Source organism: Argopecten irradians, chromosome 5 (genome assembly GCF_041381155.1).
Source record: "Argopecten irradians isolate NY chromosome 5, Ai_NY, whole genome shotgun sequence".
In the NCBI taxonomy this organism is placed as follows: Eukaryota; Metazoa; Mollusca; class Bivalvia; order Pectinida; family Pectinidae; genus Argopecten; species Argopecten irradians.
The window spans coordinates 28,326,562-28,351,768 of record NC_091138.1 but is presented as its reverse complement, the minus strand read 5'-3'; the positions used below and the strand labels follow the sequence as shown (position 1 = coordinate 28,351,768).

Here is a 25,207-nt window from a genome sequence, read left to right as displayed (position 1 = left end):
AAGACATTTTTCATGAAAACTTTTTCTATGAGGAAAATTTTTAAAAGTTAATTCATGTCGTGTCAAAATACCAACAAGAAACAGTGTGTATTTTAATGTTTCAAGTTTTTCCAAGTACACTGTAATGAACACATTTTCTCGGAGTGGATATGGTGTTCTGAAATAACATCACTAGGCTAATCCAACTCCATGAGGTAGTTCTCGGGTACCCAACATTTCAGATACCGACCATTGGTGACAGTTTTTTATGCAGGTACTCTTGGGTTTTCTCAGCCTCCTAAATCTGGCTCATGTCCCTAAATGACCCCAATTGTTCAAAGGCCATAGACAAAATAAACCCACTCCTAAACTCTCTGTACACAACAAAGACAACACGTATCATTTGTATGACATATAATAATGCTTTATTAAGTGATCATACCTACATCAGGAACACATTTGATTTTGATTTGATATACATCTGTTGTACAATCTCTCATATTAAAAATAATATATATATAAGGCCACTGTATAGGTATGTACAATGTATATGTAGCACTGTGATTGCATCGAGCACGCCATTTCATTGACTGCTGAAATAACATAGAAATAAATATATAACAACGTTAACAGTATCGTCCAATGCATTGCACTAAATTCCACTGGAAGTTTACACACCAGAGTATCACAATGTCTCACCTCAGGTTTAGTATTCAAAGCAACAGACTTCAATATTTCTGTTGTCACTAATTTACTCTCAAAGATTTTCCTTGGTGCTTCATGTTAATATTTACAAATTAATTACATGTTTGACCATGAGGTGACAAACATGGTGTATATATATATGTTGATCCAATACAATGGTTTAGATACGTATTAAGTTTTAGCAAATTACAGAGTTATCTACTCTTGACGGTATTAGTATTGATTGTTATGTCATTAGTTCATGTGTGGAAATTAAAGTCACTTTGTCACTTTCTCTGGAATATATGTAAAGTAACAAACACATCATGCGATAACCAATTCCTTCATAAGGGTAGATAACTCTGTTATATGCAAAGACAGAGTAATTTGTTTGCCAATTCTATTATAACACTATACAATGTTTCAATATATTAATCCAAGACTAATGATTATGCATGTATCTATATATGGCAGGTACCGATACGTAGCCTGGACTCTAGGATGATCAATGAGATATACACCATGTAACATATACCCACTTACAATGATGCTTCACAGATGTATTTCAGATGTCGGACATATTATTAAGTTATGATAAAAACATAACTGGCCTGTTGAATTCTATGATGGTTGGTATAACTTGCATGTTGGCTCTATCAAACAGAAACAACATGTGTGTTGAGACTATCTCTATGGCAAGTACTGATAACTAAATACAAAATACCGTAAATGATCGGGAAATTTGGAACTGATGACGAGGGAAATGACTCATTCCTGAGTTTAAATCTGATGAGAAGAGCACCACCTGGTTAACCAGAATTCTGATATGTAATATGAGAAATGAGAACGCATGCCAAAGCGAATTTTTATTTTAGGATGTGAAATGATAATCATATACACTACATCATATGAAAAAGTTGAACAATTTTGTGATTTTTTTTATAGATTAATATGCTTCAATGTGTTCAATATCTACAGTGGATTTCTTCCATAGGAATAAACAAGTTTATATTGGTATATATACTAAACCTAACTATTTACACAATCTAATGACATCAGAAAAAAAAATCTTCCTTTGTAATAAACAAATTCATATTGAATAATCATGCTCAAATTTGGCACAAACTACAACAGTTATAAGTACATGTAGGTAAATCACAATTTATGTATAAGATGGCACCAAAGACAACCTCACCGGACTACAAGTGTTCATGATTCTCTACCAACTTTACAATTGGACCATTCTATATAATTCCTTATGAATGCCATATCCTACAAGTCAATAGCGAACAGCACATGGACATTAAAAATAAGTGTTATCTAGGCACAAAAACTGTAATCTCACTTATAAGAGAACACAAAATATTTCAATTTTTGGCTTCAGTTTTTGGTTCACTGTAATGAATCTCTGGTTTGACTTAATCTGATCTCATTCTTAATGTCATCAGTATTAATGTGATTTACATTGAACAATTATTTTATAGATCACACACTGTGCGTGAATATATCACAAATGCTTTCATTCTCAAACTACAGCAGGTACATATTATACTTAAACATGCATAATTTAAACATTGTATTGGCGTACACATGTATCTCGAATAAAAAAAAATTCATCTACACACACAATACCCCGAATTATTACTCATAACCATACTTTCCAAAAAGCTTACTTACATACGTGTCCCTCTAAAAATGAATATATGTACACATGTGATCTAAAAACTTCCAATGTTACACGACTGGTTATATCATAGTTGGTAAAATTATTTTATACTAGCTGGTAATATTCATGCATCCTTAAGATGTCTCCCATACAATTCAATAAAACACAGTCCAATAATGCTGTCCATTACATAAAGAATCTTTTTATCAGATGTGGGCCAAATTTAAGGCACTACATACAAGTCACCGTTACCTACTTTTGGTGCATGCAAGATTAACACTATATCATCTAGATGAACCCATGACCCAAATAAATTGTTCTACACCCCTGTGTAACAGAGATATAGTGCCAAATTATAACTATTTTATCTTTGTAATGTTGGTAAAACATATAAAGATGCAAATCACAATCTGATGAAGACTAGCTATTCATGTTAAAACTAGTCATGAATGATTAAGATGTTTATGAGTATTTGAATCTCAAACATTTCTCTATACACTTTTCTATGACATTAAAGGCAAGACATACAATTTCTATATAAACAACTTGTCATAAATTTCATAGAGAATTTTCATCACTGTACAGTAATAAAGTAAATAAGTGATCATAATCACAAACAAACACAACCCAGCACACACTTTCATTCCACATGAGCTAAAGAGTACATTCAAACACACAAAATACTTATACACCAAACCACTATCATTCAGTCACACACTCAACATCAGCCTCCTTAAAACTATTACCTTTAATTCAAACACAATCTGTCATAATCTTAATATTCATTCAAACACATTTCCTTTAAACAACCAATTTGAAGAACTTTTTCCATTCAAATATCCCTGATCACCTCTTATATGTTCTCATTGAATGCTTAAGTACAAACACTTTGAAATGAATCGGACAAATTATGATGAAATGAAGTACAATGTTATCTACCAGTGAATGGAAAGACTAACTGCAGTGATATGTTCTCAGGTCTATAAGTAGAAGTGCCTTCATGTAAGGTACATGTAGATGTCTATGATCAGGGTTATATAGAGACACTTGAAACTTCATTGAGGCCTTCATGATGTCTAAAGGACACTTAATCAGTAATGAGTGTGGCCGTGTGCTAGTCTAGGCCAAAATACTATCAGTTACTGTGGTGACAATGGCCTCATCAGTCTAGGCCACAATACTATCAGTTACTGTGGTGACAATGGCCTTATCAATCTCGGCCACTTGACACTGTGATGGTGGTGGCTGTGGTCTTTATCAGGCTAATTAAGCCACAATACATTTCATTGGTAGTCGTGGTTTTAACCTGTATCAGGTCTTTCTCTGTAGTTGAGGTAGTTGCGGCCTTTATTAGGCTAGGCCACTGGACGTTTCATCGGTAATTATGGTTGTGGTCTGTATCAGACTACATCACTAGACACTTAGTTGTAATTAGGTTAAGTCATTAGCAGTGGTCCATTCATAGGGGTTTGATACCAGGATGGAGTCTAATAATGTTAATCCTAGGCTGTGGTCCAACTGTGACCTTGACCCCTAGGTGTGTCTGTCTGTCTGTCTAAGACTATAACAGTAGAGTGTGGTCCATCCATGAAATTGACCTGGAGTTATGACCATACTTGACCTTGGCCCCTTGGTGAGAGCCACCCACGACATTGTCCTTAGCTGGCTATGGACAATCAGTCCTTGTCCTAGAATGTACTCCATCTTTTTCAAGAGTTTGATCACTGATCTGCCTTTGACCTCCGATTGGTCTATCTGTGAAGAGCCCTCTCCCTTTGGCTGTGACCTTATTGTCACAGTGTGGCCAAAGGTTAGATGTGCTTCTGGGGCAGGAAGTACATCAGCAACTGGCAAGGCAGTTGTAGACTACTATTACCAACCTCATGATGTTGTTTCAGAAGTATGACTCTGATATGTCAAAGTTTCCATCTACAGAATGGTTGAGGTTGAATCTGGTTGGACGGATTTGTTGCGATTCCTGCGAGGACTCCGATGAGATGGATGGATCTCGCCAAAGTTCTGGTTCATCCTAACAGAAACATATGCCATTTTAATAATGATGTCCTTATATAGTAGTTTCTCGAAAACATCTTAAATACATATATCTACTTTTAATAATATAAGTTTTGTTCTAATCAAAGAATCATCAAAAAGATGAGTCATTATATACACAGAATGAAATAAGTCATTAGAGCTTAATGTCTTCCCTAACGAACTTCATTGACAGTCTATTATAAGATACTGAGAGAACATGAGGAAGCTATGAAACACTTACTCCTCAGATGGAAACGATTGATCTATACATAGTTATCTATAACAGTAACCATAGAATAATTGATCCTGACATTTCAATCAACAGCGACTGTTATCTTTATCAAACCTGTTTTTTTACAGCATTTCTTTTATCTCCCCACACAAATTCAAAATGTATTTAAGTGCATCTTCTAAACGAGAGTGATCATGACTGCAAGGGGAGATAACTCTGACTGTGTGTGATGAATAATCAGATTATATGCATGTACTTCTAAGTGTCAAAAGTGAGGAATGAGAGTACCAGTGTGAAGGGACTATATGTACACCTACATACAGTTTAGTGATGAGGTTCTGGTATGTGCTAGATGTATGGTATTATAGGTAAGGCATGGTTATAAAAAATATCAGTACCTCAAATATCAGTAGTGGTAATATGACATCTATGATAAACAAAATAGAATGATTTTTCTTAAAGCTATACACATACAATCATAAATCACATGTTTATTTGTATTGATTTTTTTCCGATACTCTGGATATGATATATGATAATCAATTTATCAATATAATGAGTTAGTGAAAATTCTCACTGGAATTTTTAACCTGTGACAGCCAAACATGATTATAATACATATCATTGCTTACCCTAGTACGATGTAGACTCCACGGAGGCTCAAGGTCAATGCTGGAAGAGGATCGAACAGGATGGGTCGGATCATCCGAGTCAGCCAGGTATATAGGGTTAAGGCGAAGTGGTATCCCTGAGGGATAGATGACAGTTTCATCTTCCCGATGCAGACGAGGAATATGTTGGTAATCTTCATCCTTACAATGAGCTCGTCGTCTGTCATTATAAAATGTTACATAGTAAGAAAACAATAAAAACACTTAAGTCAGTGGTGATGAAATTTTTTTAGTTCTGTAGAACTTTAATATATGAACAAAGCACAATGTTTTATAATTGACAATTAAATACAAAATGCATTTATAATCCGTGAGGAGGTATTAATCTTCATGCCATCAACTTCATAAAATTTTCCCAAAGTGAAAAAAAGTACAACACACTACTTATCATATATAATTACAAACTCTAAACTACAGAGAATATAAGAAGTATACTATTAAAACAAACAATAGACTTTTTATTGACATTTTGAGGACAAAGCCTACAATACAAACCTTTTGAGGACACAGAAGATGATAATGACAGCTATTGTGAACACTGCGAGAGATGCCCCGACAGCACTAACTGTAGTGATAGTTAATAGTCCACCCTCTGAAAAAATTAAACAAATCAATAACTAAATCAGAAACCAAAAAGTACATACACTCAATCATCAAAACAAAAACTTCATTGTTATCTAAATGGCTCCATGACATAATAGTTAAATACATCCATTAAATATGCGGTCATTGTTAATTTAAAGCCATTAAATTCTAAAGGTACTTTTACACCAATTAATTATGTGAACATTATTTTTTTAAAGCAACCAAATTCTTAAGTTACTACTGTTTTAAAAATTCAAGATTAAATTTTTAACTTTTGTAACATTTTCTATACCTGCTGTCTGACAGTCGTTTCCTGAGAACCCTCTGTTACACAAACAGAAAGCTGTTCCACCATCATCTTTACGACATTCTCCATTGCCACTACATCTGCCTTTACAGTTGTCTGAAGTGAAAATATTAACATTACAAAGTACTCTCCAACATTGCTCTGTAAAGGAAATATAAACTGGTACCTTATAAAACAATAAAGATGTTTTAGTACCAGAATTTTGCATCTTCTTTGAAATTAATTGATGAGATTGAAATTTCACAATTTACATTTTAGCATTTTTCTGCTACACCGTACTTGCACAATAATTTTACATTAAAGAGTGATTACTTTTATGAGTGTTAGGGAATAAAATAAAGGTAAATAGCATCTTTGGAAACTATAAGTATACCAAACCCAGGTCTATTATTGTTGGAAATGAACAATTATTGGATTGTATACTTGAGTTAAAGCATTCACCCCTGAAATTTCATAATGGACTGGTCTACTCTTGGATTTAGAAGAGCCCAACTGTTTCTTCAGAGGTGTATGAATTTACAATATTGACCTCTGGTGAGCTTACCTTTACAGTAGGTGCCGTTCCCCGAGAAGCCACTTATACACTCACACCTGTACAGATCAGGAAGGTCTATACAGGTGGCATTAGCGTGACAGTCATCCTGGCGCAGCATGCACTCGTCCACAGGCCCACTATAACACTGACTGCTGGACGTCGACCCAGGGTGGACAGTGGTCATTCCTTTACCACAGGTGTGACAACTGGACTGTCCAGTCTCTGGTTGGTAAGTTCCACGTGGACAGATCACACAACTGTTGGTGGAGTTTCTGTACTGGCCAGCAGGACATTCCACTGTAAAATGATTCAGTACATATCAAAACATGTCATACCTATTCAGTTTGTAGATGGAGATTATATATAATATCAGGGAGCTTTTTCATATAGATATAAAGCAAAAGAAAATTACAGCAACATGATCAGAAATCTAATTTGTGATCTCTGACCTCGAGATAGATGCTATTGATTTATCACACACAATGACTTGGAAAGGATTGGTTTTTTACACACTATTATTTCAGATAATGAATAATGACTGTACAAATGTATCAACAAACCAATAGAGCAGTCCAGTAGAGAGTTGGCCCCAGTGGTCAGTGTTGTGTAGCTGTACGGACAGGGAGCACAGGCTAACAGGTCGACACTGTCACGATATGTCCCTTTCTGACACGGCAAACACTTAGTCTCAGTACCAGAAATAGTCAACTCCTCTCCTAGACCACAGGCATCTGTAACAGACAGATCGTATACCAAGGTTAAAGGTCATAGACCAAGGTCACATTATCAAAAGGATGAAATACAAAATGACTAGACTACATCAACAGAAAGTTATGTACTGAAACAGTTTTCTTTACCTAGAAATAAAGATGATATATTTTACATGCATGTTGAGATGCACTGAGTAGTTTGCTGAAAAAAAAGATAGATACTGAATATACAAATGTATCTAAATTTAGGTACAGATGTACTGAGTAATTACACTTACAGGTACAGAGGTCCTGGGAATCTGCTCCTAGGTCTGTGGTCATCTGACCGTTGGGACAGGATTTACAACTGACCTGTCCTGCCTCATCCTGATAGTAACCAATACTACAGTCACTGCATCCTTGTTTTTCTTTACTGTAAAACTGACCAATAGGACAGAAAGCTGGAACAAAGAAATACAGTTAAACATGAATACGGAAAAGTAAGTAACATTCTTAGTCTCAATTTTAACAAAAGTTTAGCAATATAAGGGGCATAACTCCCTGACAATTCTTATAACTTTCACTTGAAATCTAACATATAAATTGCGCTGTTAAGTAAGTAATGAAGCCATATACAATCAAATAACTAGCTGGAACTCAATTGGTAGAAAATAAAGATTTTGAGTTTAGCTGGTCTCAGGTTGGAAGCTGAGTCTGGCCATGTATTCTGCTACTGTTCTATTTCATAAGTGCAACCAAACATCTTAGGTTTCAAGAAAGGCAAATTTCAAAATGGAGGGCATGCATGTGCTTTTTTTAGTTTCTCTTACAATAGAACTTATCTATTCAAAGCTTCCCAAAATATTAGATATATAAAACAAAGAACATGAACAGATCGACATAGACACAAGCAGTCTACCACTCTGTACCTCTGTTATGTTAGGTTATAACTGTGTGACTTACTGAAGCAATGTGAACTGGTGGTTGAGCCTTGTGCCTTGGTTGTGGTTCCTGCTGGACAGCTCTGACATGTTGTCTGTTTCTCAGAATCAGAGAACTCACCAACTGGACATAATTCACACGTCTCACCATTTTTATACGTCCCAACAGCACAATTCACTGTAAGGATAATGAAAAATAATATTGCATACAATACTACCAATTTAATAATTTGACTAATTAACACACACAGCTACTTTTGAAATGTTTATCACAAAATCAGTTTACAGACTGAAAGAAGTTTTTCCACCATTTTCCTCACTTTTACACTTAGTAATGAGGAAATTAAATACAAACATATCCTAATGTTTGCTTACCACAGAGTTTATCTGATGTGAGAACCTGTCCACTCTCCCCACACTGTATAGCACTTTGAATACTGACGTTGTTCTTATCCAGTACAAAGTCAGAGGTATCAAAGCTTCCCTCCTTCACCATGGTCTCAAATATCAGATTCCCAGCGTCACCAGAGCTGCCCAAGGATGATCTGAATCAACAAGAAATGGTGACAAAAACCTTTAGAGAATTTCACATAGATCTAGATCATTATTAGCATATATTTGACTACATTTCAATCATGTTTTACTCTCATGGGGAAGACTTTCACAAAAGTAATGCTTTTTTGAGATCAGAAATAAACTGACATGGAAATTTGCTGTCCCTGAATTGATGAAGACTTATTTTCTACATTATACATATTGATACTTCATAATAGATGACTACACTCACCCATTCACAGGTAAATCAAAGACGACACTATACGTGGTGTCAGCTTGTCTCTTCCTCCTCCTCCTTCCCATGACCAATCCTCCACAGTCTACGTGGAGGCTGACCCTGCTACAGTCGGAGGACGGACATAAAGACTGGTACATCTCTACAAACACAGCCATAGTGTCCTCCCTTAGGCTCAGTTTGGACTCCTCTGTACACACTGGTCCAGAAAACTTCATTTCCCCTGTCAGACTACCAGCTGCTGACGTCACGCCTACAACATCAACTCAGCAGTTGTAGGTTAAAGGTGTCTTTACAAAAAGTAATTTACAGATGTCGTTAATGTGTTTAATTATTATAATTGTAACCATGCAACCTCGTTAACTCGCCAGTTCAAGTAGAGTACTCAAGTTAAGTGTAATTGAATAATTCTAATACATGAAATTGAACAAAGTTCAATTTAATGAGGTTCAAATGTATTTCAAAAAGTCAAATAAAATCATGAGAAACAAAATGTAATCCTGCCAAATACCACTGGAATATCCTAATTTTAGATTATTTAGTTCAAAAGATAAGTGATTAAGAGATACAGCAGTTTGATAGGGTTAAGATTAAGATACAGTATGTGCTATACAGTACAATACATATTACCCACCAGCACAACTTGGGAGTGTGAAATCTGTTCCCTGAGGAGGGTCCCAGAAGCCTTCCCTGCCACAGGAGTACCAGGTTGGGACCGAGACCGGGAAGTTCTGCAGACTAGAGTCTTGACAGGCGATGTGTAAGGACAGGCCTTCCTCCCAACTACTCCACTCCATCTGGACATTGATAGGGCTCACGGGCACCACACAGTCCTGGGCTGTTAACATAGTATAATACAAATCAACGCTACCCTTTGTATGATACCATGGCAACCAAATGTTACACAAAGTATTGGCAGGGAGGAGGAGTTATAAACCTAATTATTGTTTACCATAGCTAGTGATGGCCCATTTTACTCTGTGAAAGATTTGGTTGTGTATCATAACAACCTGTGTAATCAATGGAAAGATGACAAAATATGAACCACAACCATTTATAGTTTATCTAATATTAAAGCCAGGATGATATACAGAACATTGAATTGTTTCTATTGTGATAATAGTAAAAACCTTACGTTTAATAAATATATCAAAGGTACAGATGGCAAAGTTGCCCTCGTCATCAAAGGCTGTGTAGTGAACTCTGTATTGTCCGTAGGATAACGTGATTCCAGGTCGGTGCGTCTTGATGATATTCTTTACGCCTACATCGTCCGAGAATCCTGGCTCCTGCCAGTCGACCCTGTGGAGACGCTGGTTACTGACAATCAATATGTCGTCTGTACAGTTGTGCACAATAGGAGGGTTCTTGTCTGCAAGTAAAAAACCCATTATCAAAGTCTTTGCAATTTATACTAATTCTATGAAAAATTTCACAACATAAATAATTTTTGTTTAAAATAATAAAACTGTTTCTTTTAAAAACTTTAATCAGGATCTGAATTCACGATGGATAATATTAACAATTTTTGACATATTCACAGAAATCTTCATAATCTGTTTTTGACTTGAAGATACCTACCTATTACTTGGTCACAGCGGGGCCCCTTCATACCTGGAGGACAAGTGGAGGCCCCACAGATGGTCGGCATGATGACACTGACATTACCAAGGAGATAGCTACTGAACTCCGCCCACTGATGGCGATCTCCGAGTTCCTGGCTGGTCGTACAGTTGTTGGCCATAGCTTGGATAGCTGTCTGACTCAGGGCCAGACTGTACACATTCACCTGACTGATCTCCCCTTCAAAGGGATTACGGGCAGTAACTGATGCTGACCTCTGTCCCAACACCATGGATTGCCTGTGAGGGAATGATAACAGAGCTTAAAATGCCATAAAGCAAATCATGACAACATAAACAATTGATGAACAAGTAACCCTGGTATTTAATTTGCATATTGTTTAGATGTCAGGCTTGGTCACACTTGCGGTTTTGCTGTAGTTAACCATAGACCTTGGACCGTAGTAGACCGTAGTTGTGAACCAAACTAACCCTTTGTAAACCATAGCACACCATACTTCTGACCTTGGGTTAACCTTGGATTTACTGTGGAAAAACCATAGGGAAAGCCAGAAATTTTGAACATATTCAAAATTTGGCTTCAGTATTTCAACCGTGAGAGACCTTGGAATACCTTACTTAACCATAGTAGACCATAGTAGACCATACGGTATGCCTTAGTATACCAGTAGCTAGGCCGTAGTAGGCTGTAAAAGACTGTTGTAGGCCGTAGTAGACCTATGTAGGCTGAAGTTCCTCATTTAGCTGCAGTTAGCCGTACCCTACACTATGGTTTAATATGGTTTACTATGGTATTTTTGACCGCAAGTGTGACCAGACCTGTATTAAGATGGCTTCTTTTGGTGACAAGAAAGTTTAGGACTTAATCAAAATCACACCTTTAAGCAAACTTTTTTGTCTTTTTGTTAATGCTGCAAACCTCATGGTTTTTTTAATTAGTGCTAGGAAATAATTGGTATTATCTATCAGTCCTTTAGCTTTGAACTATATTAAAGTTAAAAAAAGACTTACTTATCAGGCATGGGCAATTGTTGGCTGTATGAACTTCCTTCGTTGATGACCTGGCCGTCGACATACACTGACCATTGGCCAGAGTCTGACCACGTAAAAGCCACATGGTGCCACAGCTTGTCATGAACTGCCCAGTTAACCGTGAGTGGTGAGGAGAATGATAGCACCAGTTTATCTCCCAGCATGGCAAGTAATTCAGAACCTGATCCACTGTTGTTCAAAACACAAATAAGACAATTTATCAATTTTTCTTTATAGAATCACATAATCAAAGATATTTCATTTTCATATGTAAGTATTGTGCTGCAATTTCTATCATTATCTCACTACAAAATTGACAAACAGGTCTGTTCTGCATGTTCTAAACAATGTAAATATGGCATTCATACAAAGTTTACCATTACAAAGCTTCAGAATTGTAGATTATCTCATTAAATATTATTTATTTGTCTATATTCAAAGCTCTGATCAAAATTTATATGGAGGCTGCATAAATGATTCATTCCCTGGTTACAGTATTAATATGAGCCCTGGTTACAGTATTAATATGAGCCCTAGTTACAATATCAATATGAACCCTGGTTACAGTATCAATATGAGCCCTGGTTACCGTATCAATATGAGCCCTGGTTACAATATCAATATGAGCCCTGGTTACAATATTAATATAAGCCCTGGTCACAATACCAATATAAGCCCTGGTTACAGTATCAATATGAGTCCTAGTTACAGTATCAATAGGAGTCCTGGTTACAATATCAATATGAGCCCTGGTTACAGTATAAATATCAGCCATGTTTACAGTATCAATATGAGCCCTGGTTACTGTATCACTGTATCAATATGAGCCCTGGTTTCAGTATCAATATCAGCCCTGTTTATAATATCAATATCAGTCTTGGTTTCAGTATCAATATCAGTCCTGGTTACAGTATCAATATCAGTCCTGGTTAGAGTATCAATATGAACCCTGGTTACCCTATCAATATGAGCCCTGGTTTACCTACACAATACGTCTGGTTACAGTATCAATATGAGCCCTGGTTACCCTATCAACAATATCAGCCTGGTTTTATACATATCAATATGAGCCCTGGTTACAGTATCAATATGAGCCCTGGTTACAGTATCAATATGAGCCCTGGTTACCCTACAGATCAGTATGAGCCCTGGTTACAGTATCAATATGAGCCCTAGTTACAGATCAGTATGAGCCCTGGTTACAGTATCAATATGAGCCCTGGTTACAGTATCAATATGAGCCCTGGTTACAGTATCAATATGAGCCCTGGTTACAGTATCAATATGAGCCCTGGTTACAGTATCAATATGAGCCCTGGTTACAGTATCAATATCAGCCCTGGTTACAGTATCAATATGAGCCCTGGTTACAGTATCAATATGAGCCCTGGTTACAGTATCAATATGAGCCCTGGTTACAGTATCAATATGAGCCCTGGTTACAGTATCAATATGAGCCCTGGTTACAGTATCAATATGAGCCCTGGTTACAGTATCAATATGAGCCCTGGTTACAGTATCAATATGAGCCCTGGTTACAGTATCAATATGAGCCCTGGTTACAGTATCAATATGAGCCCTGGTTACAGTATCAATATGAGCCCTGGTTACAGTATCAATATGAGCCCTGGTTACAGTATCAATATGAGCCCTGGTTACAGTATCAATATGAGCCCTGGTTACAGTATCAATATGAGCCCTGGTTACAGTATCAATATGAGCCCTGGTTACAGTATCAATATGAGCCCTGGTTACAGTATCAATATGAGCCTGGTTACAGTATCAATATGAGCCCTGGTTACAGTATCAATATGAGCCCTAGTTACAGATCAGTATGAGCCCTGGTTACAGTAGCCCTGGTTAAGTATCAATATGAGCCCTGTTACAGTATCAATATGAGCCCTGGTTACAGTATCAATATGAGCCCTGGTTACAGTATCAATATGAGCCCTGTTACAGTATCATATGAGCCCTGGTTACCTATCATATAAGCCCTGGTTACAGATCAGTATGACCTGGTTACTGTATCAATATCAGCCCTGGTTACAGTATCAATATGAGCCCTGGTTACAGTATCAATATGAGCCCTGGTTACAGATCAGTATGAGCCCTGGTTACCCTATCAATATCAGCCCTGGTTACAGTATCAATATGAGCCCTGGATACAGTATCAATATGAGCCCTGGTTACAGTATCAATATAAGCCCTGGTTATAGTATCAATATGAGCCCTAGTTACAGATCAGTATGAACCCTGGTTAAAGTATCAATATGAGCCCTGGTTACAGTATCAATATGACCCCTAGTCACAGATCAGTATGAGCCCTGGTTACAGTATCAATATGAGCCCTGGTTACAGTATCAATATGAGCCCTAGTTACAGATCAGTATGAGCCCTGGTTACTGTATCAATATGAGCCCTGGTTACAGTATAAATATGAGCCCTAGTTACATATCAGTATGAGCCCTGGTTACAGTATCAGTATGAGCCCTAGTTACAAATCAGTATGAGCCCTGGTTACTGTATCAATATAAGCCCTGGTTACAGTATCAATATGAGCCCTGGTTACCATATCACTACAAACTCTTGTTAGAGTATCACACTGACCTATGTAGAGAGAGGAATGTCATGTTTGTTGTCTGGTTCCTGAAGTGTACCCACAGACACACAGACAGCTGGGAGGTCTGTTGTAGAGATATTACTGGAGACTGGACTATAGAGCCAGACTGACCAGGGAACACAAGGTCAAAGTCTCTCGTCATCACTGTAACAGACAAACAAATACAATTACAATCCTGATGTTTATCAGAGAATATTGTGACAGACAAGAAGACACAACGATTATTACAGTAAAATCATATGCGTTCATTTCATAAGTACTGGTATGGTATCATTAGATTTTTATTTTCTTATTTAAAGTAAAATCCTTCAACTCTTTCTTTCAAGGTAACAAGTTTTCAACTAAACTCGAACTTCTTCTTTCTGTAAAGTGTCCATACTTACTCTTGTCACAGTGCTTCCCTGTATAAAGTGGAGGACATTGACATCCAGATGAGGAACAGGTAGCACCGTTCTTACAGGGATTGTTCACCTCACATTCATCTATCTGATCCCTACAGACGTCCCCGGTGTAGGCAGGTGGACAAACACACATCACCTGGTCCCCCTCTACCACACAGCTCCCACCATTCTCACAGGATAACAGGTCACAGGGGTCAACAGCTTCATCACACTGTGGGCCAGTGTAGTCTGAATGTGGAACTCAAATCTTAACTATCTGTGTGTTGGTGTTATGTTTGAAAATTCATCATGAACAATATCTGGGTATTGTTGGCATATTATATGGAAACATTGAACTTAAAGTAAATTTTTAGTTTTCTTTAAATCCCAGTTAGATCTAGATTTTAAAAGAGTATACTGTTAACTAAACAACTGTTATCTTTATCAGAATACCAAGAAAAACATGACAGATGTTGATCATATTACCGTGTGTACATGTACAGTTGTAGCCGAGGTGCTTGTCTTGACAGGCTCCACCATTATGACAGGGCATACTTAAACAATCATCCACATCGTTTTCACAGTTGAGTCCAGTCCATCCAGGTTTACACCTGATAATCACAAAAGTCACACAATATACAACAGGTGCAAGTTTCACAAGGCATCAAAAGCAAAGAGTCACTCTGATATAGGTGTCCGATGTGTAACATGATGTACCTACAACAGTGTGTGTAATTACGGTGTCCGATGTGTAACATGATGTACCTACAACTGTAGTTGCCTAGGAGTCTGACACAGGGACTTGAGTTGTGACACTAGGTACCTACAACTGTAGTTGCCTAGGAGCCTGACACAGGGACTTGAGTTGTGACAATAGGTACCTTCAACTGTAGTTTCCTAGGAGACAGTGACTGAGTTTTACTTTATGTACATATAACTGTAGTTGCCTAGGAGCCTGACACAGGGACTTGGTTTGTGACACTACCTACCTACAACTGTAGTTGCCTAGGAGACTGACACAGGGACTTGAGTTGTGACACTACCTACCTACAACTGTAGTTGCCTAGGAGACTGACACAGGTGCCTGAGTTGTGACACTACCTACCTACAACTATAGCTGCCTAGGAGACTGCTGACACAGGTGCCTGAGTTTTGACACTACCTACCTACAACTGTAGTTGCCTAGGAGACTGACACAGGTGCCTGAGTTGTGACACTACCTACCTACAACTATAGCTGCCTAGGAGACTGCTGACACAGGTGCCTGAGTTTTGACACTACCTACCTACAACTGTAGTTGCCTAGGAGACTGACACAGGTGCCTGAGTTGTGACATGGTGATGAAGAGCACTGATCCAGCAGGCTGTCACACCTAGCCCCTGTGAAGCCCTGCTGACAAGTACAGGTATAACTGTTGACACTATCTGTACATGTTCCGCCATTGTAACATGGTCCAGATGCACAATCATCCACGTTCACCTGTAAACAACAAACACAATTACATATACCTATATCCATTTATAAAACTTTTATCAAGTAAACCTACTGGCACTTCAAGTTTAATGAGCGTTAAGTCTGCAAAACAATTCATAATACAAATTAAAACTGGAATAAATCCCCTTCTCTACTAGACTTTATACTAAGTTTATTAACAATCATATATTTGAAACATGTCATGGCAATCCAATAAAGGCAATTGTCTGACTGGTGAGGCCTTACCTGGCAGTCGAGTCCAGAGTACCCTTTAGGACAGTTACAGATGTAGTCGACATCAATATCTTGACATGTAGCTCCATTCTGACAGGGATGGGAAGTACATTCTTCCAACATTGTCTCACAATGCACACCTGTAAGTCACATCATTATCACATCAAATATTTTCTTATTTAACTTACAAATTCCTCTTTTCCTCACTTATCTATATCTGTATCAATAATCAATGAAAAGAATAGGATCGTCTATATCTGAATTTTTTAGTTGTGTCAGCAGTATACAATATGAACTTCTCGACAAAACGTACCTGTCCACCCTGGTTTACAGACACAACGGAATCCGGCCACAAGGTCTTCACAGTTGACTGTGTTGTTTTCCTGACATGGTGATGGCAAACAATCGTCAATGTTCACAGCACAAGTCTTCCCTGTATATCCTACGATAGATAGCATACCACACATCAGGAAATCAATCTTACGTCTCAAATAAGAGAAATGGAATATTCTTTTAAGTCTGATATTGTAAACATTTCAACTATCAAATTTCCATTTCTAGATGGTAATATCCTTGCATACTGTAAGTTGAACTAAAAAAGGTAACAATTAAGATAGTATGAAGTGGAGTTTCTGCTCTCCATAATTACAGATCAGAAGATTTACCTGCGACACAATCACAATCATAATCAGCTACTTTATCTATACATGTGCCTCCATTCTCACAGGAAAAACTTTGGCACTCATCAATGTCGTCCTGACAGTTGGTCCCTGTGTATCCCGGCTGTAAAGATAAATAGTTACATTATACATACACAGAAACGTGTTATTGAAATGATCATCATTTAGTTATTCTGATTATAACCAACCGTGTGTGGATTACAAACTTTAGATCTGTGCTATCTAACAATGCAGTAGTCAGTCACAATAGTTGTGTTGATGAAGGAGGAGGGAAAGAAACTGTTAAACCTAAAGTCTTGAGTAAAGATTGAAGCTAAACAGTGACATTAAACCTAAAGACTAGAGTAAAGATTGTAGCTGAACAGTGACTTTAAACCTAAAGTCTAGAGTAAAGATGGAAGCTAAATAGTTACTTTAAACCTAAAGTCTAGAGTAAAGATTGTAGCTAAATAGTGACTTTAAACCTAAAGTCTAGAGTAAAGATTGTAGCTAAACAGTGACTTTAAACCTAAAGTCTAGAGTAAAGATTGTAGCTAAATAGTGACTTTAAACCTAAAGTCTAGAGTAAAGATTGTAGCTAAACAGTGACTTTAAACCTAAAGTCTAGAGTAAAGATTGTAGCTAAACAGTGACTTTAAACCTAAAGTCTAGAGTAAAGATGGAGCTAAACAGTGACTTTAAACCTAAAGTCTAGAGTAAAGATTGTAGCTAAACAGTGACTTTAAACCTAAAGTCTAGAGTAAAGATGGTAGCTAAACAGTGACTTTAAACCTAAAGTCTAGAGTAAAGATGGAAGCTAAACAGTGACTTTAAACCTAAAGTCTAGAGTAAAGATTGTAGCTAAACAGTGACTTTAAACCTAAAGTCTAGAGTAAAGATTGTAGCTAAAGTGACTTTAAACCTAAAGTCTAGAGTAAAGATTGTAGCTAAAACAGTGACTTTAAACCTAAAGTCTAGAGTAAAGATTGTAGCTAAATAGTGACTTTAAACCTAAAGTCTAGAGTAAAGATTGTAGCTAAATAGTGACTTTAAACCTAAAGTCTAGAGTAAAGATTGTAGCTAAATAGTGACTTTAAACCTAAAGTCTAGAGTAAAGATTGTAGCTAAAAGTGACTTTAAACCTAAAGTCTAGAGTAAAGATTGTAGCTAAACAGTGACTTTAAACCTAAAGTCTAGAGTAAAGATTGTAGCTAAACAGTGACTTTAAACCTAAAGTCTAGAGTAAAGATTGTAGCTAAACAGTGACTTTAAACCTAAAGTCTAGAGTAAAGATTGTAGCTAAACAGTGACTTTAAACCTAAAGTCTAGAGTAAAGATTGTAGCTATAAACAGTGACTTTAAACCTAAAGTCTAGAGTAAAGATTGTAGCTAAACAGTGACTTTAAACCTAAAGTCTAGAGTAAAGATTGTAGCTAAACAGTGACTTTAAACCTAAAGTCTAGAGTAAAGATTGTAGCTAAACAGTGACTTTAAACCTAAAGTCTAGAGTAAAGATTGTAGCTAAACAGTGACTTTAAACCTAAAGTCTAGAGTAAAGATGGAAGCTAAACAGTGACTTTAAACCTTAAGTCTAGAGTAAAGATTGTAGCTATAAACAGTGACTTTAAACCTAAAGTCTAGAGTAAAGATTGTAGCTAAAAACAGTGACTTTAAACCTAAAGTCTAGAGTAAAGATTGTAGCTAAACAGTGACTTTAAACCTAAAGTCTAGAGTAAAGATTGTAGCTAAACAGTGACTTTAAACCTAAAGTCTAGAGTAAAGATTGTAGCTATAAACAGTGACTTTAAACCTAAAGTCTAGAGTAAAGATGGAAGCTAAACAGTGACTTTAAACCTAAAGTCTAGAGTAAAGATTGAGCTAAAACAGTGACTTTAAACCTAAAGTCTAGAGTAAAGATGGTAGCTATAAACAGTGACTTTAAACCTAAAGTCTAGAGTAAAGATTGTAGCTAAACAGTGACTTTAAACCTAAAGTCTAGAGTAAAGATTGTAGCTATGCTAAACAGTGACTTAAAACCTAAAGTCTAGAGTAAAGATTGTAAGCTATAAACAGTGACTTTAAACCTAAAGTCTAGAGTAAAGATTGTAGCTAAACAGTGACTTTAAACCTAAAGTCTAGAGTAAAGATTGTAGCTAAAAACAGTGACTTTAAACCTAAAGTCTAGAGTAAAGATTGTAGCTATAAACAGTGACTTTATAAACCTAAAGTCTAGAGTAAAAGATTGTAGCTATGGTAAACAGTGACTTTAAACCTAAAGTCTAGAGTAAAGATGGTAGCTAAACAGTGCCTTTAAACCTAAAGTCTAGAGTAAAGATGGTAGCTAAATAGTGACTTTAAACCTAAAGTCTAGAGTAAAGATGTAGCTAAACAGTGACTTTAAACCTAAAGTCTAGAGTAAAGATTGTAGCTAAAACAGTGACTTTAAACCTAAAGTCTAGAGTAAAGATTGTAGCTATAAACAGTGACTTTAAACCTAAAGTCTAGAGTAAAGATTGTAGCTAAACAGTGACTTTAAACCTAAAGTCTAGAGTAAAGATTGTAGCTAAAAACAGTGACTTTAAAACCTAAAGTCTAGAGTAAAGATTGTAGCTATGGTAAACAGTGACTTTAAACCCTAAAGTCTAGAGTAAAGATTGTAGCTAAAACAGTGACTTTAAACCTAAAGTCTAGAGTAAAGATTGTAGCTAAAACAGTGACTTTAAACCTAAAGTCTAGAGTAAAGATTGTAGCTAAACAGTGACTTTAAACCTAAAGTCTAGAGTAAAGATTGTAGCTAAAACAGTGACTTTAAACCTAAAGTCTAGAGTAAAGATTGTAGCTAAAAACAGTGACTTTAAACCTAAAGTCTAGAGTAAAGATTTAACCTAGCTAAAAGCCAGTGACTTTAAACCTAAAGTCTAGAGTAAAGATTGTAGCTAAAAACAGTGACTTTAAACCTAAAGTCTAGAGTAAAGATGGTAGCTATAAACAGTGACTTTAAACCTAAAGTCTAGAGTAAAGATTGTAGCTATAAACAGTGACTTTAAACCTAAAGTCTAGAGTAAAGATTGTAGCTATAAACAGTGACTTTAAACCTAAAGTCTAGAGTAAAGATTGTAGCTAAACAGTGACTTTAAACCTAAAGTCTAGAGTAAAGATTGTAGCTAAACAGTGACTTTAAACCTAAAGTCTAGAGTAAAGATTGTAGCTAAACAGTGACTTTAAACCTAAAGTCTAGAGTAAAGATTGTAGCTAAAATAGTGACTTTAAACCTAAAGTCTAGAGTAAAGATTGTAGCTAAACAGTGACTTTAAACCTAAAGTCTAGAGTAAAGATGGTAGCTAAAACAGTGACTTTAAACCTAAAGTCTAGAGTAAAGATTGTAGCTAAAACAGTGACTTTAAACCTAAAGTCTAGAGTAAAGATTGTAGCTAAATAGTGTGACTTTAAACCTAAAGTCTAGAGTAAAGATTGTAGCTAAATAGTGACTTTAAACCTAAAGTCTAGAGTAAAGATTGTAGCTAAAACAGTGACTTTAAACTAAAGTCTAGAGTAAAGATTGTAGCTAAACAGTGACTTTAAAACCTAAAGTCTAGAGTAAAGATTGTAGCTAATAGTGACTTTAAACCTAAAGTCTAGAGTAAAGATTGTAGCTAAATAGTGACTTTAAACCTAAAGTCTAGAGTAAAGATTGTAGCTAAATAGTGACTTTAAACCTAAAGTCTAGAGTAAAGATTGTAGCTAAAACAGTGACTTTTAAACCTAAAGTCTAGAGTAAAGATTGTAGCTAATTAGTGACTTTAAACCTAAAGTCTAGAGTAAAGATTGTAGCTAAATAGTGACTTTAAACCTAAAGTCTAGAGTAAAGATTGTAGCTATAAACAGTGACTTTAAACCTAAAGTCTAGAGTAAAGATGGTAGCTAAACAGTGACTTTAAACCTAAAGTCTAGAGTAAAGATGGTAGCTAAATAGTGACTTTAAACCTAAAGTCTAGAGTAAAGATTGTAGCTAAACAGTGACTTTAAACCTAAAGTCTAGAGTAAAGATGGTAGCTAAATAGTGACTTTAAACCTAAAAGTCTAGAGTAAAGATTGTAGCTAAAACAGTGACTTTAAACCTAAAGTCTAGAGTAAAGATTGTAGCTAAAACAGTGACTTTAAACCTAAAGTCTAGAGTAAAGATTGTAGCTAAAACAGTGACTTTAAACCTAAAAGTCTAGAGTAAAGATTGTAGCTAAACAGTGACTTTAAACCTAAAGTCTAGAGTAAAGATGTAGCTATAAACAGTGACTTTAAACCTAAAGTCTAGAGTAAAGATGGTAGCTAAACAGTGACTTTAAACCTAAAGTCTAGAGTAAAGATTGTAGCTAAACAGTGACTTTAAACCTAAAGTCTAGAGTAAAGATTGTAGCTAAACAGTGACTTTAAACCTAAAGTCTAGAGTAAAGATTGTAGCTAAACAGTGACTTTAAACCTAAAGTCTAGAGTAAAGATGGTAGCTAAACAGTGACTTTAAACCTAAAGTCTAGAGTAAAGATTGTAGCTAAACAGTTGACTTTAAACCTAAAGTCTAGAGTAAAGATTGTAGCTAAACAGTGACTTTAAACCTAAAGTCTAGAGTAAAGATTGTAGCTAAAACAGTGACTTTAAACCTAAAGTCTAGAGTAAAGATTGTAGCTAAACAGTGACTTTAAACCTAAAGTCTAGAGTAAAGATGGTAGCTAAACAGTGACTTTAAACCTAAAGTCTAGAGTAAAGATTGTAGCTAAAACAGTGACTTTAAACCTAAAGTCTAGAGTAAAGATTGTAGCTAAACAGTGACTTTAAACCTAAAGTCTAGAGTAAAGATTGTAGCTAAAACAGTGACTTTAAACCTAAAGTCTAGAGTAAAGATTGTAGCTAAACAGTGACTTTAAACCTAAAGTCTAGAGTAAAGATTGTAGCTAAAACAGTGACTTTAAACCTAAAGTCTAGAGTAAAGATGGTGTAGCTAAACAGTGACTTTAAACCTAAAGTCTAGAGTAAAGATTGTAGCTAGTAAACAGTGACTTTAAACCTAAAGTCTAGAGTAAAGATTGTAGCTAAAACAGTGACTTTAAACCTAAAGTCTAGAGTAAAGATTGTAGCTAAACAGTGACTTTAAACCTAAAGTCTAGAGTAAAGATTGTAGCTATAAATAGTGACTTTAAACCTGAAGTCTAAAGTAAAGATTGTAGCTATAAACAGTGACTTTAAACCTAAAGTCTAGAGTAAAGATTGTAGCTAAACAGTGACTTTAAACCTAAAGTCTAGAGTAAAGATTGTAGCTAAAAACAGTGACTTTAAACCTAAAGTCTAGAGTAAAGATTGTAGCTAGCTAAACAGTGACTTTAAACCTAAAGTCTAGAGTAAAAGATTGTAGCTAAAACAGTGACTTTAAACCTAAAGTCTAGAGTAAAGATTGTAGCTAAAAACAGTGACTTTAAACCTAAAGTCTAGAGTAAAGATGTAGCTAAACAGTGACTTTAAACCTAAAGTCTAGAGTAAAGATTGTAGCTAAACAGTGACTTTAAACCTAAAGTCTAGAGTAAAGATTGTAGCTAAACAGTGACTTTAAACCTAAGTCTAGAGTAAATTGTAGCAGTGACTTTAAACCTAAAGTCTAGAGTAAAGATTGTAGCTATAAACAGTGACTTTAAACCTAAAGTCTAGAGTAAAGATTGTAGCTAAACAGTGACTTTAAACCTAAAGTCTAGAGTAAAGATTGTAGCTATAAACAGTGACTTTAAACCTAAAGTCTAGAGTAAAGATTGTAGCTAAACAGTGACTTTAAACCTAAAGTCTAGAGTAAAGATTGTAGCTATAAACAGTGACTTTAAACCTAAAGTCTAGAGTAAAGATGTACAGTGACTTTAAACTAAAGTCTAGAGTAAAGATTGTAGCTATAAACAGTGACTTTAAACCTAAAGTCTAGAGTAAAGATTGTAGCTAAAACAGTGACTTTAAACCTAAAGTCTAGAGTAAAGATGGTAGCTAAACAGTGACTTTAAACCTAAAGTCTAGAGTAAAGATTGTAGCTATAAACAGTGACTTTAAACCTAAAGTCTAGAGTAAAGATGGAAGCTAAACAGTGACTTTAAACCTAAAGTCTAGAGTAAAGATTGTAGCTAAATAGTGACTTTAAACCTAAAGTCTAGAGTAAAGATTGTAGCTATAAACAGTGACTTTAAACCTAAAGTCTAGAGTAAAGATTGTAGCTATAAACAGTGACTTTAAACCTAAAGTCTAGAGTAAAGATTGTAGCTAAATAGTGACTTTAAACCTAAAGTCTAGAGTAAAGATTGTAGCTATAAATAGTGACTTTAAACCTAAAGTCAAGAGTAAAGATTGTAGCTAAGCAGTGCCTTTAAACCTAAAGTCTAGAGTAAAGATTGTAGCTAAGCAGTGCCTTTAAACCTAAAGTCTAGAGTAAAGATTGTAGCTAAACAGTGACTTTAAACCTAAAGTCTAGAGTAAAGATGGAAGCTAAACAGTGACTTTAAACCTAAAGTCTAGAGTAAAGATTGTAGCTAAACAGTGACTTTAAACCTAAAGTCTAGAGTAAAGATGGAAGCTAAACAGTGACTTTAAACCTTAAGTCTAGAGTAAAGATTGTAGCTAAACAGTGACTTTAAACCTAAAGTCTAGAGTAAAGATTGTAGCTAAACAGTGACTTTAAACCTAAAGTCTAGAGTAAAGATGGAAGCTAAACAGTGACTTTAAACCTAAAGTCTAGAGTAAAGATTGTAGCTAAACAGTGACTTTAAACCTAAAGTCTAGAGTAAAGATTGTAGCTAAACAGTGACTTTAAACCTAAAGTCTAGAGTAAAGATTGTAGCTAAACAGTGACTTTAAACCTAAAGTCTAGAGTAAAGATTGTAGCTAAAACAGTAGTGACTTTAAACCTAAAGTCTAGAGTAAAGATTGTAGCTAAATAGTGACTTTAAACCTAAAGTCTAGAGTAAAGATTGTAGCTAAATAGTGACTTTAAACCTAAAGTCTAGAGTAAAGATTGTAGCTAAACAGTGACTTTAAACCTAAAGTCTAGAGTAAAGATTGTAGCTAAATAGTGACTTTAAACCTAAAGTCTAGAGTAAAGATTGTAGCTAAACAGTGACTTTAAACCTAAAGTCTAGAGTAAAGATTGTAGCTACGGTAAACAGTGCCTTTAAACCTAAAGTCTAGATAAAAGATTGTAGCTACCGTAAACAGTGACTTTAAACCTAAAGTCTAGAGTAAAGATTGTAGCTAAATAGTGACTTTAAACCTAAAGTCTAGAGTAAAGATTGTAGCTAAACAGTGACTTTAAACCTAAAGTCTAGAGTAAAGATTGTAGCTAAACAGTGACTTTAAACCTAAAGTCTAGAGTAAAGATTGTAGCTAAACAGTGACTTTAAACCTAAAGTCTAGAGTAAAGATTGTAGCTAAACAGTGACTTTAAACCTAAAGTCTAGAGTAAAGATTGTAACTGTTCAGTGACTTTAAACCTAAAGTCTAGAGTAAAGATTGTAGCTTTCAGTGACTTTAAACCTGAAGTCTAGAGAAAAGACTTTAAACGACCAAACAGACTACTGTAAACCAACTCTCTTTCACATACAATTTATCAGCACATAAAAAAATGCAAAAGTTTATCTCTATGAATTAATATCTATATCTCTTAACTTTATTTGAATTTCCATTCAATTTTTAAATCTGCAAATGTTAATCTTCACAAACTTGTGAAATGGAAATTGTGAAATACAGTAGCCACGAAAAATAGTTGGTATACACTATGTATCTGTAATGTTTACCTGGCATATACAGGAATAGTTATGGATGCCATCTAGACACAGGGCCTGGTTCTGACAGGGAGTCGATTCACATTTGTCCTTGGACATCTCACATTGGGTTCCAGAGAATTCTACATAACAATAAAACTTATAATATTAGCAAAACAATCAACCATAGTGCTGGAAATCCAGTGGTTGATCAATGATAAAAACATGCCTCAAATATGCACATCATAAAAACCACAACAGTTTTATCACTGTTTTTATAATTAACTGTTTTTTCATACTATTTTATGGGATGAGGCATGAAAACCATTACCATTTCA

General features: G+C 35.6%; 1 protein-coding gene across 5 annotated transcripts in view; it reads right to left on the bottom strand.

Moving 5' to 3' along the window:
* Positions 1-378: 378 nt before the first annotated feature.
* Positions 379-25,207, bottom strand: part of LOC138323423 (uncharacterized) — a 111,191-nt gene continuing 86,362 nt past the window's right edge. For 4 of the 5 annotated variants that reach the window (XM_069268030.1, XM_069268032.1, XM_069268033.1 and 1 more), the window contains 22 exons: positions 24,903-25,012; positions 17,101-17,218; positions 16,749-16,877; positions 16,448-16,575; positions 16,014-16,207; positions 15,215-15,339; positions 14,732-14,977; positions 14,336-14,492; positions 11,708-11,917; positions 10,695-10,975; positions 10,249-10,485; positions 9,748-9,951; positions 9,111-9,366; positions 8,699-8,868; positions 8,346-8,501; positions 7,682-7,843; positions 7,254-7,424; positions 6,703-6,990; positions 6,144-6,254; positions 5,762-5,858; positions 5,228-5,426; positions 379-4,358 (listed from right to left, as the gene is read on the bottom strand). In XM_069268030.1, the coding sequence (XP_069124131.1) occupies positions 4,224-4,358; positions 5,228-5,426; positions 5,762-5,858; positions 6,144-6,254; positions 6,703-6,990; positions 7,254-7,424; positions 7,682-7,843; positions 8,346-8,501; positions 8,699-8,868; positions 9,111-9,366; positions 9,748-9,951; positions 10,249-10,485; positions 10,695-10,975; positions 11,708-11,917; positions 14,336-14,492; positions 14,732-14,977; positions 15,215-15,339; positions 16,014-16,207; positions 16,448-16,575; positions 16,749-16,877; positions 17,101-17,218; positions 24,903-25,012 (3,884 nt within the window). In that variant the 3' untranslated portion in view covers positions 379-4,223. The remainder of the gene's footprint in view (positions 4,359-5,227; positions 5,427-5,761; positions 5,859-6,143; positions 6,255-6,702; positions 6,991-7,253; positions 7,425-7,681; positions 7,844-8,345; positions 8,502-8,698; positions 8,869-9,110; positions 9,367-9,747; positions 9,952-10,248; positions 10,486-10,694; positions 10,976-11,707; positions 11,918-14,335; positions 14,493-14,731; positions 14,978-15,214; positions 15,340-16,013; positions 16,208-16,447; positions 16,576-16,748; positions 16,878-17,100; positions 17,219-24,902; positions 25,013-25,207) is intronic. The other variant, XR_011208544.1, reaches the window with a different exon arrangement.